Source organism: Heterocephalus glaber, unplaced genomic scaffold (genome assembly GCF_053883595.1).
Source record: "Heterocephalus glaber isolate CG9 unplaced genomic scaffold, H.glaber_assembly_v1.0 deba00001550, whole genome shotgun sequence".
Lineage (NCBI taxonomy): Eukaryota > Metazoa > Chordata > Mammalia > Rodentia > Bathyergidae > Heterocephalus > Heterocephalus glaber.
The window spans coordinates 10,071,043-10,089,710 of NW_028258343.1; the positions used below are offsets into that span (position 1 = coordinate 10,071,043).

The 18,668-nt window shown below is 35.7% G+C and overlaps 1 protein-coding gene across 16 annotated transcripts in view; it reads left to right on the forward strand.

Annotated features, from left to right (window-relative positions):
- Positions 1 to 18,668, forward strand: part of Utrn (utrophin) — a 527,655-nt gene that overhangs the window by 464,208 nt on the left and 44,779 nt on the right. For all 16 annotated transcript variants that reach the window (XM_087190253.1, XM_087190252.1, XM_087190262.1 and 13 more), the window contains 4 exons: positions 4,578 to 4,663; positions 9,204 to 9,361; positions 11,854 to 12,020; positions 14,004 to 14,115. In XM_087190253.1, coding sequence (XP_087046379.1) covers positions 4,578 to 4,663; positions 9,204 to 9,361; positions 11,854 to 12,020; positions 14,004 to 14,115 — 523 coding nt within the window. The remainder of the gene's footprint in view (positions 1 to 4,577; positions 4,664 to 9,203; positions 9,362 to 11,853; positions 12,021 to 14,003; positions 14,116 to 18,668) is intronic.

Here is an 18,668-nt window from a genome sequence, read left to right on the forward strand (position 1 = left end):
GAAGAACTGCAAAAGAAATTAAAATACTTTGCCTCAGCATCCTCTGTGGCTCTGACACATTGTGTTAGTTTTCTAGGGTTGCCACAACAAAGTGGGCTTAAACGACACTGACAAACAACAAATGACATAGTGTGTATCCTGACCGTGCTGTAGGATAAAGTCTGAGATCAAGGCATCAACACCATTGCTTTTTCTTTCTGAGGCTTCTCTCTCTTTGGCTGCCTTTCCTTTGGGTGTACACATGGTCTTTCTTCTGTGTTGTCTGTTTGTTCATTTCCTCTTCCTATAAGGATGCTAGTCATTTTGGATTAGAGCCCACTCTACTGACTTCATTCTAACTTAATTATATTTTAAAGACCCTGTCTCTTAATACAGTCACTTTCTGCAGTACGAGGAGTTAAGATTTCAACACATGAATTTTAGAGGAACGCAGTTCAGCTCACAACACAAACATATGCTGTTGTCACTGGACAGCCCAAGGAAATAGTGGCACTTAGTCAAGAAGGAACCGATGTGTGAAATGTTGTGATTCATATTCTAGTGGGTTAATGTTGGCACAGTTCCACTTCCCACCATCAAATATGAGCACATGAAAACGCTACACTGAAGTACTTGTTTTTATTTAGAAAGACAATATCAAAATTCCTCATTTCCCATTTTAAAGGGAAAGAAAGCCTGTTGGACTTAGCTTCCTTTCATGCAAAGAAATACAACAGAGACCCTGATGAGTCAGAATGATGCCTACTCAGTCTAGCTTTCTATCTTTGAGAGAAGTCTCATGGAATAACTTAAGAAAAAAGCATAGTTACTCTTAATGTGGTAACACAGATGTCCAGAGTTGATTGTTTAAGTTTCTCTACTATGACTTACTCATTTACCTCAACAATAGTTACCGAGGTTTTGCAAGCCATAGTTCTCTTTGAGAATCTGATGGGATCTGTGATCTTTTTTTCCTAATGTACCAGGGCATTATAGACCCTTGAGAGATCTATGAACCTTAGAGATAATAACTTCGTTCAGCTGCTCTAACATTCGTTCATTAGTTATGTACTCAGCTTTCTATCACGATAACAAGTACCTAAAATAACCAAACTTACCGAAGAAAAGGTTCATTCTAACTCACAGCTCTGGAGGTTTCAGCCCATGATCAGTTTGACCCCATTGCAGTGGGTGAAGTGGCACATCATGGTGGCAGGGCAAAACCACTCGCCCCACAGCCAGGAAGTGGAAGAGAGAAAACAGAGAGCAGGTTCCACATTCTTCTGTGAGGGCACGCACCCAAGACTCAAGAGACCTCTTGCTAGCGTGGCATCAGCTTTGAACACAGACTTTTGAGCAAAAGTCCAGATTCAAACTAAAGCATTAATCCTACGTTTTGACTGCCTTATTTTGTGTAGTACAATGCAACCTTGATAAGCATTGTCAACTGCAACTAGCTCTTGAAATAATGAGTGATGCAAACATAGTAGACCATAAAATTCCCTAAGTAGAAGGACTTTAGGGATCTCTGTATTTTACTGGTTGAAAAACTAGTAGAGAGATAAGGCCATTTTATTCCCAGCTACTTATCACATATGAAAGTTATGGGCCTAATATTCAAATATTTTTGGAAATCACTTGGTTATTCTTACCATACTCCCCATATCTAGAAAAAATTATTTTAAGTAAACTGTCTCTTAGAAGTTTTTATATATATCTAATTTGTCCTAATATTCAGAATTTTGAAAGAAGAATCCATTTTTATCTATTGCAGATGATAAGAATTTAGATTTCTGGTTCTCATTGCTATGTGACTGCAGCCACTTAACTTTATCATCTCAATTTCTCATCTGAAAATTTGAGATAAAAATATCTGCTCAGCTTAGCACACAAAAGGTGATTGTGAAGGGCAAATGAACTAATGTATGTAAAGTGGTCTTTATAAGCTGTAAGATAAAATTGAGCTCATTTATGAATTTGTAGCCCTACTCGCTCTTCATCTTCCCAGGTTAAAAAGTCTTATTTCCCAATCTTCCTTCTGGATTTAATGGAAACCAGAAGCATTTAAATCATGGTTTAAAGGAATAGTCTGGAACAATTAGTTTAAATATTGTTTTTTATCTGTGGAGAATATTAGCCTCATCTGTCGCAGTGTTAATTTATTTTTCCAGTACTCCAGCGTGGGTATAGTTTTAAAGGTCCTTATTTTTCCAGTTCAACTAATTTCAGGAGTTACTTATGAAAACTATCAGGGGAACCAAATACTTAAATACTGGGCTATGTCATTTACTCCTAAATTTTATTGGCTCCCTATTGTCTCTCAAATCTAAATATCTTTTTCTTAGTGTATGTTCATGACACAGGCTAATTACATTCATCCCGAGGAACTGTTACATTTATACATAGCATCCTGATCATTTTTGCCATCAGAACTCTAGGTCCTGTGGCCTCACTTTAATCTAATTGCGTTGTGACTGATGCTCCCACCCTGCCTCTGGCCCCTTGCTCAGGCTTTCCCTGTCACACACCCTGTAGTTGAGGAAGCGGGTCATTACATGTCTGATTTTAGACCTATCTTTTCTAGCAAATGCTTTGAAACTGATGACTGTTTACACTAATCCCTAATGACTGCTCAGTCACAATGATCTTGTTCTTGGTTCTTTATTTCCATGTATAAAGGTTGATCTTATGTTTTCTCTAGTTCTTTTGTCTTACCTCCCCAACTAGTTAATGATCTTATCTTGGGTAAGAACTGTGTCTTTTTTTTTTCCTTGGTCCCTACAGTACATAAAGCAATGCTGGAATCACAGTAAACCTTTACAACTGTTCATGGTGGATGAAGGGATGATTGACATTTTCAATTGTCTTTCTGATGATGTTTCTGTCTTGTGTTGTCAAGATGGACTAGAGGTCACGCTCTAATGTGTATCATTTTGATCCTTTTTCCCTTAAGGGATTGTTTTGTTCTTAGGCACATTCATGTACTAGTCTCAGATATTCAACAGACTTTTGTTATTTTCTACAGGTCTGTTGTTTGTAGTCAGAAAATGAAAACTGATTTTAAAGGAAGAAAACAGACATTGTCTATTTCATGTTATAATTAGGAAACTCCTGAAAAATACTAAGTAGAAATGCAATTTATAGCTTAGCTCAGTTAAGGGTTAATTTGAAACTGGCATTGCTTTCATTGTGACAAACTGGGAATCATTATTTTAATCTAGAAATTCTGCTATATTTAAGTATTGTCTCATAAGTCAATTCTGAATATTGTGCATGTACATTGTAAGAGTTCAATAAGTTGTTTGATGTGATTTATTGTAATTATAAATCCTGTGCTGTTGAGGGACTATTTTGATATTTCACCAATCTCCTAGCATGCTTACTTTTTAAGTTTATCCTACACTGTATATGGCATGGAATGTATACAGAAAGTTATTTGAGTATAATTTGTGTGCATGAATATTAGCATTACTGTAAAAAATCCTAGGAGGATAAAGATTTAAATATAATTTGACAATAAGACTACTAAGAATTATAGTTATGTCATAAAATTTTTATAATAGTATGAATTACTAAATCTTATTTATTTATATATCATGTAAATATTTGGTTATGGATTTTAAGTATACTGTACTTTTACATTAAACACTTAAAAAATTAATAACAAAAACCTAAACTAAAAACTGACCTCAAATCTGAAATAATAAAGATAGCAATAAAGACTTTTTTCAGGAGTGTGTTATGCCATGGGAAGGATCATGTCTTATTAATTTTTTGGTTCTTTTTCCCATTTATGGAATTAATACTGTGGCCAACATTTGGTAGACAACTTACTAATTCTTTGATAAGCATTGGAATAAAGACAGCTTTCCATTTTTACAGACAAAATAAAATTTTTCTTGTAATTGACTTATAAGTGAAGGTAAATAGTGTCTTACTGGCATAGAGTGAAACTATTTAATAGCATTTATTCATTCATTTATTCTGTTTTTACATATAGTTTGATATTTTCCCAAATGCTGACATCACACCTATTTAAGAACTATTAAAATTGTCACAGCAATTTATAAAGACTGCATTGACAGAAACCAAAGTATATGAACACAATAAATTTCTAAGTATTCATCAGGTTCAAAGTCTTCAGTATATACTTAATTTCCTAGTCAGTTTCCTTATGTTTGTTTTTGGATGTATCAGTAACATAACCCTTTCTTGCTGCATTGTTACATGATATTTTGGTTGCTTTAGCCATTTAGTTTGATTCTTGCATTTATAACTATTAACAAATTTTAATTCATAATGAGATCTTTTTAACTTTATAGTAACTATTTTCAGTTTTCCTTTCATTCATTCTCCTTCATTTCTGTGTTGTGTGTAAAGTGACAGCAAGTTATATATTTCTCCAGAGTTGATCGAACCACTTAGAATATGTGATGAAGTTTTGGTATTTTAATATTAATTTTAAAAAGTGAATAGAAAACATGTTTAAGACAACTTTTTTTAATAATTTACTCTCAAAAAATAGATTCTTGGGAAGAATTAGCATATTTCATACAGTTAAAAATGCATGTAACACATTGAGATTCTGATCATTTCAGGGGTCGGACTGGAAAAATTAGAGTGCAGAGTCTGAAGATTGGATTGACGTCCCTCTCTAAAGGTCTCTTAGAAGAAAAATACAGATGTATGTAAGACGTTTCATATATCATGTTTTTAGTAATATTACTTGTAGCAATTGACTGAGAAACATTCTTTATATGATTTTCTAGTAATAGTGGTTCCCATTTTTTAAGTCCTTACTGTGAATGTACCAGGTTGGACAAAAGGTGACAGTGCAGAGAGGTTTGGATTTTTGTGAAATGAAAAGCTGATTAGGGCCGGGGATTTAGCTCAGTGGTGCCGCCGCCTGCCTTGCAAGCACGAGGTCCCAAGTTCGATCCCCGGTACCAAAAAAAAAATTAACTGGGGCTGGGGATTTAGCTCAGTGGTTTCGCTGCCTGCTGTGCAAGCACAGGGACCCGAGTTTGATCCCTGGTACCCCCTCCCCCAAAAAAGGAAAGCTGATTATACTGCCACAAGATGTAATGCTTTGGTTGAGTGAAAACCAAATAGAAATTTTTCATCTCATTTAATTTTTTAGAATAATCTCCATAAAATGTAGGCAAAATGATTTCCATTTTCCAGTTGAAAAAAATAATACGGAAATAGGTTAAAAATCTAGTCCAAGGCTCCAGAGCCCAGCAAGTTGTAGAACTAGATCCTAGATTTTTCTGACTCCAAAGGTCAACTTTTTTCAACCATATATGTCCAGGGTTTAAAAAAAAATAAAAGTTAAGATGGGCTAGAACCTTTATGGACATAATCAAATAATATTTTTAAATAATTATATTGTCTAGTTGCAACAAAATAAAATGTTTATAGTCACCAAATAAATCAGCAATGTCCCTTTAGCTGTCAGTTAATGAAAGCTTGACATTGGAAAGGGCATAGCACTCTGAATCTAATCGTTGGGCAGGTTACTCCATCCCTTTGAAGAGGTAGCAGCCAAGAGGTAGCATCACACCTGTCTTACAGTTCAGGAAGTTCAAATTTAATGAATTTAATTCAACTCAAAAGTAAAGCCAATAATTCCTGCTTGGAAAGGAATTAGAAATAGTACATATTAAAATTTCCTACAAATAGTAGCGCTTGCTGTGGTGTGTCCAAGTTTTTAACTACTAACTCTTTTGATTTAATTTTTTCTAGGGCCAGGGATTTAGCTCAGTGGTTTCACCACCTGCTGTGCAAGCGCAAGAACCCGAGTTCAATCCCTGGTACCAAAGGAAAAAAAAAAAGATTTAATTTTTTTCTGTAAAGTGTGAGCAACTTGATCCTGTCTTGTGTATTCTATACAGATAAAAGTATGCATTTGGGAAGATAGAGTCAGGGGTGTTTCATGAATGGAGAGATATCCAGAAACAAGAGGAGGGGCTGGAGGTGTAGGTCAGTAATAAAGCAGCGATAGATGGTATGCACAAAGCCCTGGATTCTATACCCACCACCAAGAAAACAGACAGACAAAATCCCAAAACCAAACCCCCCAAAAAACCAATCGGAATAACAACAGCAAATGAGAGTATTTGACTGTAGGCCTTAAAATCATAGCTACATCTTATATCTAATGGGAATACATATATTTTTAAAAACTTTTATTTTCTGGGATCCCTGAAAATAGAGAGTCTATTAGATTTTGAATTTGAGGTTTAGAAGACAGTTTGTTTTTCATCTGTAGTTTGAGGAGCATGTCAGTGAAAAGAGATACAGATTTATGTAAAAAGGAAAGCTGATTGTAGGATCCAGAAGTGAGAAACATTGTTGGAGTGATACCCTAGGAAGCAGTACAAAAAAACCTTTATATAAAGCTTTTGTCTTGTGGCATTTTATCAGCATCATAATCATGAAAAGGTATAATTTCCAAAGCTAAAAAGCAATTATTTCTACAATGATTGAGGAAAAAACAACATGTTAATGAAAGCATCAATGTTCCAAAAATAGAAAAAGTTTTTTTTTTTGTTATCTATGATTTGGGATTCGCATGTGCTCCTGAAAGAATTAGGGTTCTCTAAAGAAATAATTACATCATGGTGCTGAACGTGCTCTGAAGAATGCAAATTCAAGCTCAAAGCTTACATTTGCTGTAATTCAGCATCAAATATTCAGATTTTGGCAGGGTGAGCAAAAGCCCCTGCAATGAAAATCTCTATTTAATTTAATCCATGATGTATGTGTGCCATTTTAAGGTTTAATTAAGTAAGAAATCTCTTGGGCTACCATCTTAATAACTGGGATGTCAAGACTGGAAATGTTGTGAGGTTTTGTTTTTTTCTTTTTCATTGAAGTTCTTAGCAAATCTGATTCTTCTTGTGATTTCCCTAGTGATGTAAGAATATTTCTTCATTATTATTTTGTTAGAATTAACATTCAAGATCATGTGCTCTTCCAGCTCTGTGGTAGAGGTGCCATTTGAGATCAGTTGCTATCCATTGGAATCAATGTTTTGTACTGGCCAAAGTCAATGTCTTTCCCCATCTCACCTCTCCCCTTGCTGGTGCCTTCCAGAGAATATCTCTGGATTGAGTTCCCACAGTCCATTTGCCTTCCCCCTGCTTAGAGCAGAGTTGCTTCCTGGCCACGCCAAAAGCACACCTACAAAGTATCCTTTTCAATGACCACTTACATCTCTTCTGTCCTCATTTATTGGGATTTGGGTTTTAGATTGTGACTTTCTTCTCATGACCCATCATTCCACATCCTGACACTGCTATTAGTATCTGACTGTAATGTTAAAATTGGGAACTTTTATAAGAACTTAGAAGTCTATCACAATGTTTAAAAGCATTTTGCCATAGTGGTAAAAGATGGGCATAGCTGCTATTGCTGAAAATGTCTGCCTCTCTGTAAAGACTACTGTAAATATGCATCAACTCTGAATTTACTGAATAAATCTCCTCCTAGAAACAGGTTTAAATTAAGCATCATAAAATCTTAGAATAATATTTTGGTGTGGTAGTCTTATTTTTAAGTAATGAAAAGAAACAAGTGGAGCTTTAAGCAAATCTCAGAGAAAAAATGATAATAAAATTAAATTTATCTTAATTGAATTTGCTTTTCCTATGCATGCTTATAATTAAAGTCATATTGCATTCTAATTACCATGTCAATAACACTCAGTTTGGTTCAGCTATTTGAAAATTCACTACTGACAATGTTAGACCTACCATCATTCTCCTGTAAGACAATTATGCATTTTGATCTGATAATTTATTAGCCATTATTTGAAAGTAATTTTTTAGAATCCATAGTCACTTCCCTTTCTTATATTCTGGGAAAGTATCTCATGAAGAACATTTAATATATGTGCTGCCAAAGTGAGCGCTCATGAAGAACATTTAGATTTAGAATGCTTATGAATTTTTGGAACTTGAAAATTCTTTTAATTTCTATAATGAAGACATTTCATTTGAAATTTTTCCCTTCCAGAAGAAACGTCTTAGTATGTTAGTTTTACTTTGGGGAATACTGTAATAATTTTAATCCTTAAAACACTGCAGTAGTGAATAGATTAGCCAATGCTGGAAGGAAATTTTAATTTTATTTTTTTAAAAAGGTTAGAAAATGGATCAGTGTTCTTTTTTTTTGTACCCGGGATTGAACGGTGTTGTTGTTTTTGTTAATGAATGGAAAAGATCAAGAAAGTGAAAAGATGCAGAAATTTTTAAGTCTTTAAATTTGAAAAATGTGTTTCATTATGTGAAGTAAAACAAAATTAATTTTTACACTTAGTAAGGAATGAGAGACTGGTGCTAAGGAGGGAAAGTACATCTTATACTTTTTAGTGTTTCCTATATAAAATTGATTTAGGCATAGAAATCTTTAAAAGAAGCTAAAATATATATTTAATAGAATATTGAATTTGGGAGTGAACACAAGAAGTTGGTAAGCAAATCATGGAAATGTAAAGGTTTGCTATTTAAGACACATTTATTTCTTTGATAAGTCAGGAGGGAAGCTTTGTTTAGGCTCATTCTGCTTCCCACTGGAAACCCTTATTGAGATCATAAAATTAACTCATATACATTTCTTGCACTTTTTAAAAGAGAAATTTGTATTGGTTGATCAATTTATGTGTTTTGACATACATTATTTTTTTTTCTTTTTGGTACTGGGAATTGAACTCGGGACCTTGTGCTTGCGAGGCAGGCATCAGAACCACTGAGCTAAATCCCCAGCATTGGCATACATGATTTTAAGAGGCATGTGATTAATAAGTTCCCTACTAAAGACACACAGAATTAAGCTCATCACGATTCAGAAAAACTAATTAGACTCACATTCCCCTGAATTTATTTTTTCCTTTAAAAATTTTTTTATTTTTATTAGTATGTTTTCAGAACATAATCAGTACATCCATCATGGGGAGTTGGTACACACACATGACACATCTTCATTCTTTTTGCTTCCTCTCCCCTCCCCACTCCGTCCATGTGTCTGTTCCCTTTCCACTTGCAAAAGGCCTATTTCCCTGTTTTCTAGTACCTGTCTTTTATTTTGCGCTTTAATTTATTTGTGCCTTGGGTTTTCTGTGAAATTCTTTTGTTTTAGTCTACATAGTTCAGTCCACATCCTTGAAGTAAAAGCATGCTTTGGGCAGGTAGAAATTTCCCTCTTGCCTGTCCCTCTTGTAGATCTCTTTAATGAGGTGGCGGGGCCTACGGAGATGTGTGACCAGAGGCAGCTCGGCCTGTTACTCCATGATGCCATCCAGATTCCTCGGCAGCTGGGGGAAGTGGCAGCTTTTGGAGGCAGTAACATTGAGCCGAGTGTCCGCAGCTGCTTCCAGCAGGTAAACAGAAGGGTCGCTGATGTAGAGGGTGGGTTGGGGTGGGGTTTTGAGGGTGTTCTGAGAACTCCAAGTAGGAGCCTACAGTGCAGCCAAATGGTGAGAGACTCTGAGAATCATCCCAGTAAGTTTATTTCTGAAGGAACATTTGATTCAAAGAATAGTGATGCCGGCAAAGATACTGCTTCGTGTGTGTGACACCGTGGAAACTGGATCACCTGCTTGGCCCCTCCTTTGCCCTGCCCTCATCACGCCACTTGTCCCTTGCTCTCTGCTTTCTGTCCATATGGGTGTAGTTCCTTCATCCCTGCCTCAGTGCCCTTGGGCACTGCCCTCTGTTTAGAATGCTTGTCGACTCTTCTGCAGATGAGCTCCCTTCTCACTCATCCCATTCAGCCTTGCAATGACAGCTTAATTTTCAAATCTTCTGAAAACCTTTCTCGGCCCTCCGCAAGTATGTTTCCCCACCGTGTTCACCTTACCATTGTCTACCTCTTCCTTCTCATGCTCATTAGAGCTACAACTTTGTTCGGAACAGTACCAGCAGTCATTAGTGCTTGCCTTTTCCATATGTACCCAAGATCCATGAAGATAAGAACTGTGTCTGCCTTTTACTGTTATATCCTGTCTTAGTGTGCTCAAGCTGCTATAGCAAAATGCCATGAACTGGTTGGCTTATAAATAACAGAAATTTACTTCTCAATTTGGAGGTTGGGAAGACCAAGATAAAGGTGCTGATATCAAGATAAAGATTTAGTATCTCGTGAAGACCTGCTTCTTGGTTTATAAATAGCATTTCCCTAGTGTACCCTCACATGATGAAAGATGTAAGTGAGCTTGCTTGGGCCTCTTTTAAAAGGGCACTAATCCCATATCTGAGGCTTTCACTATCATGATCTAATAATGGACAAAAGGCCACACTTCCCCATGCTATCCCCTTGGGAGTTAGTTGTCAGCACATCAGTTCAGAGGGATATTAAACACTCAGACTGTCACATATCCTTGTTCATAATTCTTTGAACATAATAGGTGAATAAAGTGTCCCTAAGTTCTTTCTAGACAAGATTTTTTTAAATATAAAATTTTAAAGATATTATTAAATATTAAATATATTCTCTTCTTTGAGAACATATATACAAATGGAAAATGAAGGGCTGAGTTTTATATTGATCAAATTACTAATTTTCAACTGAGAAAGCACTTGTGTTTCTTTGTAACGCTCACTCTGTATAAAGACACTTTAGAAATGTTACTGATGTCATACATGTGCACAAAGTACAATCTCACAGATATTTTGTCAATATACAGCCAATGATTTATCACCACTGAGAAAAAAACAAGACTAATACTCTCTCTTTTAGGAAAATCAATGTCATGGGTTGTTACATTTTATAATGGCCCCTTCTCTTATTTTACAAATAAAAAAACCAAATGATTTTTCTAAACATGTTTTACAATCACATGTGGATTCGTAGAATGACCTCAACAACAGCAGGAGATGATGTCAGTGAAATTTAACTTTGCACATATAAATATTCCTTAATATTGGGATTTGAAGAGGGACTAAGAAATTTTATACAATTTATCATGACAAACTTGGAAATCTCACAAAATGCATTTGTAGCAATATGCTTCCACTGTGACGATTTGACAAGACTATATCAGGACACATTTAGCATATCTAATGACCTTCAAGTTTGTGAGGTTGTCGGTAGTGTTTTCTCCACAAATTCTTACATTTTTGTTTTTAGACAGCTTTTTGTTGCTGGGACAAAGTGCCTAGCATACACAAATTGAAAGAAAAACGGTTTATTTTTGGCTCAGCATTTCAGAGGCCTCAGTCCATGGTCAGCTGGCTCCAAAACAGAAACAGCATGGCAGAATGGCATGGTGGAAGAAATTGCTCACCTTATGACAGCCAGGAAGTGGAGTATAGGAAAAGAGCCAAAGACAGAGGAAGGGACTGCGGACATTGTTTTACCCTTCCAGGTTACACCCCAGTGACCACCTGCCTCCATTCGGGCCCATGTTCATATAGCACATTCAGCTGTGAACTCATCAATAGATTAATCCATGGATGAGGTTAATATCCCATAATCTAATCATGTTCCAAAATCCCCACCTCTGAATCTTTTGAGGGACTTTTTTGACCCACACCATAACATTGTCTAAGATAAATAAGTTTTATAGAATTAAAGTATTTATTTGAAATAATTACCTAAAATTGCATGGCTTTGGTTTTTCAAAATCTGAGTAAGATATTGGGAAATTTTTTCTTCTTACTATATAATAATTTCTGCTTCTTCTGTTTTTAAATTCTGGAATTTTCTTGTCTTGAAGAACCTTAATACATTTGTGACTTTGCTGGCCTGGAAAGATTTACATTAACTTTTCTCTTAATTCTGCATAGATATCCAGAAGGTTATGAAGCAACAACACTTGCTTCAGTTTAAATGAAATGTTCTTCACTTTTAATATATTTGTTTCTTTACCAGAATAACAACAAGCCAGAGATAAGTGTGAAAGAGTTTATAGATTGGATGCGTTTGGAACCACAGTCCATGGTTTGGCTACCAGTTCTGCATCGAGTAGCAGCAGCTGAGACTGCAAAACATCAGGCCAAATGCAACATCTGCAAAGAATGTCCCATTGTGGGATTCAGGTGAGATGCACTGGTGGTGGCAGTAGATTGTTTTGTGTTCTGTTTGTGTCATCTCCAGGATGTGTTCAATCCTCCCTCCCCATTTAGTCCCAGTATGGGTTTTGGTTTCTAATTACATGGGTTGTTCCTCCTATTCCATCTGTGTATTAATCGCATTTCTTCTTATAACCACTACATTAACTTATTTCATTATTGCTACCTTTATCCCATTATTATCTATTCTACTTTGGCTCAGAACCGGAGATTTTTATGAATTTCTCTTCACCTAGGTCATAGAAATGTTTATCTAGGAAAATTGCATGACATTCTAATCATGTAGTCTTGATGGAATTTATTGGAAATTCCAAGGTTTTTGGAATTAAATTTAGTAAATAAAAAGCAGTATTTAAATACTGTGTAAGCAATATTTAAATACTGTATGTGTATGCATGTGTGTCTCTGTGAATGCATAGATACTATTTTTTTCAAACATTTTTTAAATACTGTTGAAAATTTTCCCTAATTACTTTTAAATTAAATTTTAATGAAATCTTAGATCTACAAGATGTTTGCTAATCTGAAAATTGGTGTAAATAGGATCACATTCAATGGCTTAATAGTAGTATAAATGAATTAGAAGTGTAGTTTCTTTTCATGTGATCAAAGTTTAGAGGTAGGCAATCTAAGACTGTTATGGTTGCTCCATGGTCACCTTGATCCCCAGTTCTGTCTTTATGCTCTATCTACCCTAAAATGTGACTTTCATTTTCACCGTCACTTCACTCTAACAATGACTTTTCTAGACATAGGTCCATTTCCACCAAAGAGGACAAAGGAGCATTCCTCTTCCCAGTTGAGTCAGTTCCTTACAATCCCAACTGGAAACCCCATCCAGTGACTTCAATATGTGTTGCACTGGCTGCCATTATCAGCAAGAGAGACTGAGAAATATCACTAGCAAATTGCATTGCTAAAATGTGCTAATGCTACAGGAGTTTCTTACCAATGAAGGAAGAGAATGGCTATCAGCAAGAAACACAACTCCACTTGGGAGAGGAAATGTCTGTCATACCTGTCACACCATGCTGATAGGTCAAGACTTATTGTTAGTATAGGTGATCTTTCAACCAGGTAGTTGCTTTTCAAAATAAGCTGCCTATAGACAGATTGTTTTTCTTCAAATCAACTTGCAAACTTTTGCAAGTCATTTAGAAGCTACTCAGCACTTAATACTCTATAATATTAACCTCACATAACCTTTACATTTTGTTTCCATTTTCAGTGCTATCATTTAATTTTTTCTGGCATTATGGATCTAATTTATGTTCTTAGTTCCAGCAGCCATGCAACCAAAATGAAAGATTTGGGAAATGTTTTTTACTCAGATCCACAGAAATTTAGTAGCTAGAGTTTCACTTCTCTGCAGATAGAAGTCTGTGTAGAGTGTAATTTTTACACAAAAGACTTAAAAAACAGTTTCAAGAATACACAGTGGTCAATATTTTATTTCGTTTGCTCTTTGTTATAGGGTATTTCTTGCTTTTTAGTCTTTATTTTTTTTTGAATGACTAGTTTAAACCAAGTATAAAAATCTCATTCTAAAAAATAATGCCTTTGTGAAGAAATTTTATTGATGATTTAATGGATATTTGAAAATTTGATGTGTCAACCTAATTATCACAACTCTTTTGTTAGCTCTCATTTTCTGTTTATATTCAAACATGACAGGAAATCCTCTGACGTGGATATTTGCCTTCTCATCATGTCTAAACAGATGGAAACATGTTTTAGAGATTTAAATTCCAAAAATGTACTTTCATGTTCTACTGGAGAGGTGGTTTTCTCTGTCCTAATTTGAACCTGAAATACTAAGCAAATTCCATTTATATATGACAAATCTACCTTGTATTTCCTTGGTGATTTGAATGAATGAAAGTCCATACCCCAAAGATTGATTTGGACAAATTAATAGGAATGTAAGCCAATAAATGTTCTTCTTTCTAGATATCGGAGCCTAAAGCATTTTAACTATGACGTCTGCCAGAGTTGCTTTTTTTCGGGTCGAACAGCAAAAGGTCACAAATTACATTACCCAATGGTGGAATATTGCATACCTGTGAGTATTAACCTTATTTTTAAAAATTATATTTACTTTTTGAAACAGCTGTTGTCTAAAATTTTCTTCAATGTATTCACTTAACCCTTTTTAAAAAGCCTCTTGCACAATTGCTTAACCTTATTCTTTTATTGTTTTGTTTCTTATAAACATATCTGCTATGGTGAATTTATTAATGGAGTAAAATTACACCTCTCTTGGAAATAATTTGTTAACTTTCTTATGTCTGTTTTGATTTTAAACTTAACATCTTTAAAAGTTCTCTTTTAAGAATTTACAGTGTGGGCCGGGGATGTAGCTCAGTGGTGCTGCCACCTGCCTCACAGTGCAAGGTCCCCACTTCGATCCCTGGTACCCCACCCCCCAAAAAAGAATTCACAGTGATCTACATTCAAAATGAAGCTATATGATGAAAAACAATGTTCTTTTAGACATAATGAAAATGTTTCCATAATTAAATATTGTATTACATTAGCAAAAAGGTGGAAAGTGAAGGAATTAAGTACATTCATAGCTATTGCCCTGAATAAACTACCCTCTAATGTTTGTCTGTGCTCTGATTTTGTTTTTCTTTTATATTTATATATTTTTGATCCTGATTTTTTTCATTTGAAATTGTATATACCAATGCCCATCTTGCCATACAGTATAATTTTTCATTTTTAGAAAATATTTGAGTGAATTACTGTAATTTGCCTCTTTCCTTAAATTTGGACATTTGTTTATTTTCAATTTCCTGATATTATAAAATGCCACTTACAAATATCTTTATGAAGATAGAACTTTCCATATATTACATAAATTACATTTCTATTTAATAAGGCACTAGAAGTAGGTGATGTGAGATAATGAATATGAATATTTTTATGGCCAAAACACTCGATGCCAAGTTATTTTCCAAGAGAGGTCTGTCTTATCTCACATTTATGATCATGCTTTGTTAATGTAACCCACTGGCATTTCATACTGGTTATTGTTGTTCCTCTGATCTAAATCTGTTTTGTTTTCTGAAATTATCCTCATTTTCTGTCAATAGTTATTCTTTGTCTTCCAAATTGTGCCAAGTTTTATTCATAGAGTTGTCCATTTTCTTTGGTTTAGGGAATTAAGTTACTTTTTGGATCATAAATTTAATGGAAAGGCAGCAATACTTATAAAATATTCTCATAATTCTTAGTAACTTATTTCAAATAAGGACTCTGTGTTCAGTGGAAATTGCTAGGAAATGTTACAGAATTACAATGGATGAAATATTCAATTCTTCAAGTTAGCCAAGAAAATTCCTTCCATGACATTTTATGAAGCATCATTTATTACTATTAGCAATTTATTTATTCACTAAAATTTCTACTGCACATTCACCATTTGGTACTTTTATCAGGACATCAAAGTGATAAGGACAATAATATACTATTTTATCTCCGAGGGTTCTTTTGTGAGTGTGCGTGTGTGTGTGTGCGTGCACACGCATACAGTATACACTTTGATCTGTGCAGAGGTGACTGAGTGTGTTATTGGAAGAATGAAGGAGTAGAGAGGGAGATAGCACAGCCAGAGCTGAGCAGCCTGAGAAGTGAAATATAATGAATTGGTGGTCGGTGTGAATATCCTGAGGCAGCTGCGTCTCTAGCTGGACACTGGAGCTAAGGTTCTATGCTTGGATGGAGGCTGGGAGACCAAGACCCTGTTCTTTTTCATGATTACATTTCAAGGAAATGGCTTTCAGGTCCTCAAGAAAGAGACTCCTTGTCTGTAGGAGACATGTGTACCTCTCACAGCCACAGGAGAGGGATTCAAAATAGAGAACTCGTTTTAGTAAATGCTCTTGGGGTGGTCTGGGACCATCTTCACCTCTTGGCGGAAACAAACAGGTTCTTTTGGCAGCTTAGATATTTTTGTTTCTATCCTTTGGTTTATTTTTTCATATATGCACTTTAGGAGAGGACTGTGTTCATCCTAAGGCTGTGGCCTTGAGCAACCAGAAATTATGTTCATGTTCACATCTTTTAGATGCGGGTACAGTGGGAGAGGTTGGATGAAATAATTTATTGTAGAACTCTACAGTTTTATAAGTCAAGGCTTGGGTCCAGAAGTGGCCTCAGGAGGAGTCTGAGCACAGTTTGGTCAAGGAGAGAATCTCTGTCTCTAGTCTCAACTCTGCTAACTTAGTGCATGGCCCAGAAAGATAAGATCACTCGCTCTCCTGCTTCTTCCCATTTAGGAGAAGAGGATGTTTGACAGTGAACAGGGAGACAAAGAAATGAGATGGTTATAGATTGTAGTAAGTGCCTTTAAATAGTGGATAAAGAGAGAGTGATTAGAGGAAGCACTTTAAATAAAGAAATTGGGAAAATCTGTCAGAGAGGCGAACCTTTGAGTTGAAAGTGAAAGTTGAGACAATTACCCACTGCCTAAAGAGGAGCGGGAGGCCAGTTCAGAAAAGAAACAGGACCCACAGTGGTTTAGAGGTGGGAAAATTGGGAAAGTGGGTGGTGTGATGGAAGAACAGAAAGAAAGGGGAATCTCTTCCACAAGAGGGGTACAGTTGGAAGCTCTGGGACACAATTTGAACTGCAAAATGAGAGTATGAGTCCCCCCAGTTAAAAATTATTAAAATTTCAAGATGGCAGCAATAGATCATAAAGCCATCCTCAGAGTCTTCTGGGAATGGGGCTCCGTTCCACTGCACAGGTCCCACTTCCACGAAGTCCTTCCGGAAAGAACTTCACAAAGAGTGAATTTCTCTTTACCAAAGGGATTATGTGAGGACATAGGATTAAAGAGAGAGATCGATATCAGGTTGTACAGAGCTCCCCAGATCTTAATAAGGAATTTGGATTGGGAAAAAATACAATATTAATATTTATATGATAATAGCCAGAGATTTAAGAAGCTGATTATAAAGAGCAAATTTCAGAGTAGGAAAATCGTAAAGTAAATATATTGTGGTAATAAAATTATTATTTTCCTTGTTCTTAAATGACAATAATTCCTAATGGTTTTTATGACACACCCAAACAAGTTGAAAACAATGTATCTCCAACTCCCTTGGCCAGTGGGAGCATGCCTGACAATCACTGCTGCACCCAAGAATTGTACTCTCCAACTACCAATTATAAGTGACACCTGTAAGTTGCCCCCAGACTCTTCTTGCTGTATAGCCCCCGCCAAATCTTCCTTATCATTTCTGAGATTACAGCGCACTCTGCAATGCCTGGGAATGGGTTTCTTTTCCAAGACATGCTTTGGGGGGTCCTGTGCCCTTTCCTGAGACTGAGTAGTGATCTTAGCAGCAGCCTACACATTATTTTCTACATTTGACCCTAAATTTTTTTATTTTGAGCTTGGAATTGAACCCAGAGCCTTACATATCTGTATGTGCAAAACTCTACCCTGAGCTATCCTCCTAGCCCGTGACCCACAATTTTTAATAAAATAACTAGAATATATATAAACTAAGTCTTTGAAAGGCATGCTCTTATATTAAATCATCACAAATAACAAGTAACTACTTTCCAAAAATTTTTAAACAAACATTTGTTGAAATTTTTGCCCTCTTCTTTCATCTAAGTTGTATTTATGGTTCATCCATCTTTTACCAATATCCCCTAAACTCATTTAATGTGTGCCTTAGAAAATGAACTCGGATATGAATTTATTTGTTCAGTATACTGGTAATAAGCACTGCTTTATCTTGCTGTTTGGATTTCTCGTAACCTGTTTCTCTTTTTGGTTAAGAAAATTCTCCAGTCACATCATTGACTTGATCTCTTTCTTCTACAAGGCCCTTTATCAAACTTAGCTCAATGCCTCTATTGTTAAAAACTTTCTGCAGTTTATGAACCTTATTTTAAACCCTTTGAACTCTAGAGTTCCAAAAATATTTCACCAACAAATCAACTTATTAATTGCCACAATGGTTGTGTTCAAATGTAGGAGGACTACTGGTGTGTGAATCAGCTAACATGATTCATGAAGGTATTTAAGGTTTTCATAATAAAGTATTCTAAAGGTGTGATTAGAAAATATGGTGAATGTTTAAAAATTTTTTTTTAAATTATTACAGTAAAAAACATGATGTCATTAATCCCCACAAAATACTGCCCTCACTTTGAGCACACTTGTCCTGTTATTCTTGGCACGTGCTAAAGTAGCTCTAGAATTCCTCTTCATGGATATGTTTACTTGCACTGTTGTGGATGCCTTGATGTCCTGAATTCATTCAAAATATTTACCTTTTGGGTCATTTTGACATTGGGGAACAGCCAGAAATTTTTCATCTTGACTGACTTGGGAGCTGCCTAGGGACTTCTGAGTATGTTTGGTGGGTCCTGCAGGAGGGTCTTGGGATTTATCTGGTCCCTGGCTCCACCCTCTCTGGTACTGTTCTTCTGCCCTTCTTCTGGGCCACCATGAAGTAAGTAGCTTTGTTCCACCGTACTCTTCAACCGTAATGTTCTTGCCTCAGAGCTAGCCAAACATGGACTGAAGCCTTTCTAACTAAGCCAAATAACCTCCTCCTTTAAATTGTGGATGTCGGATATTGTTTGCCA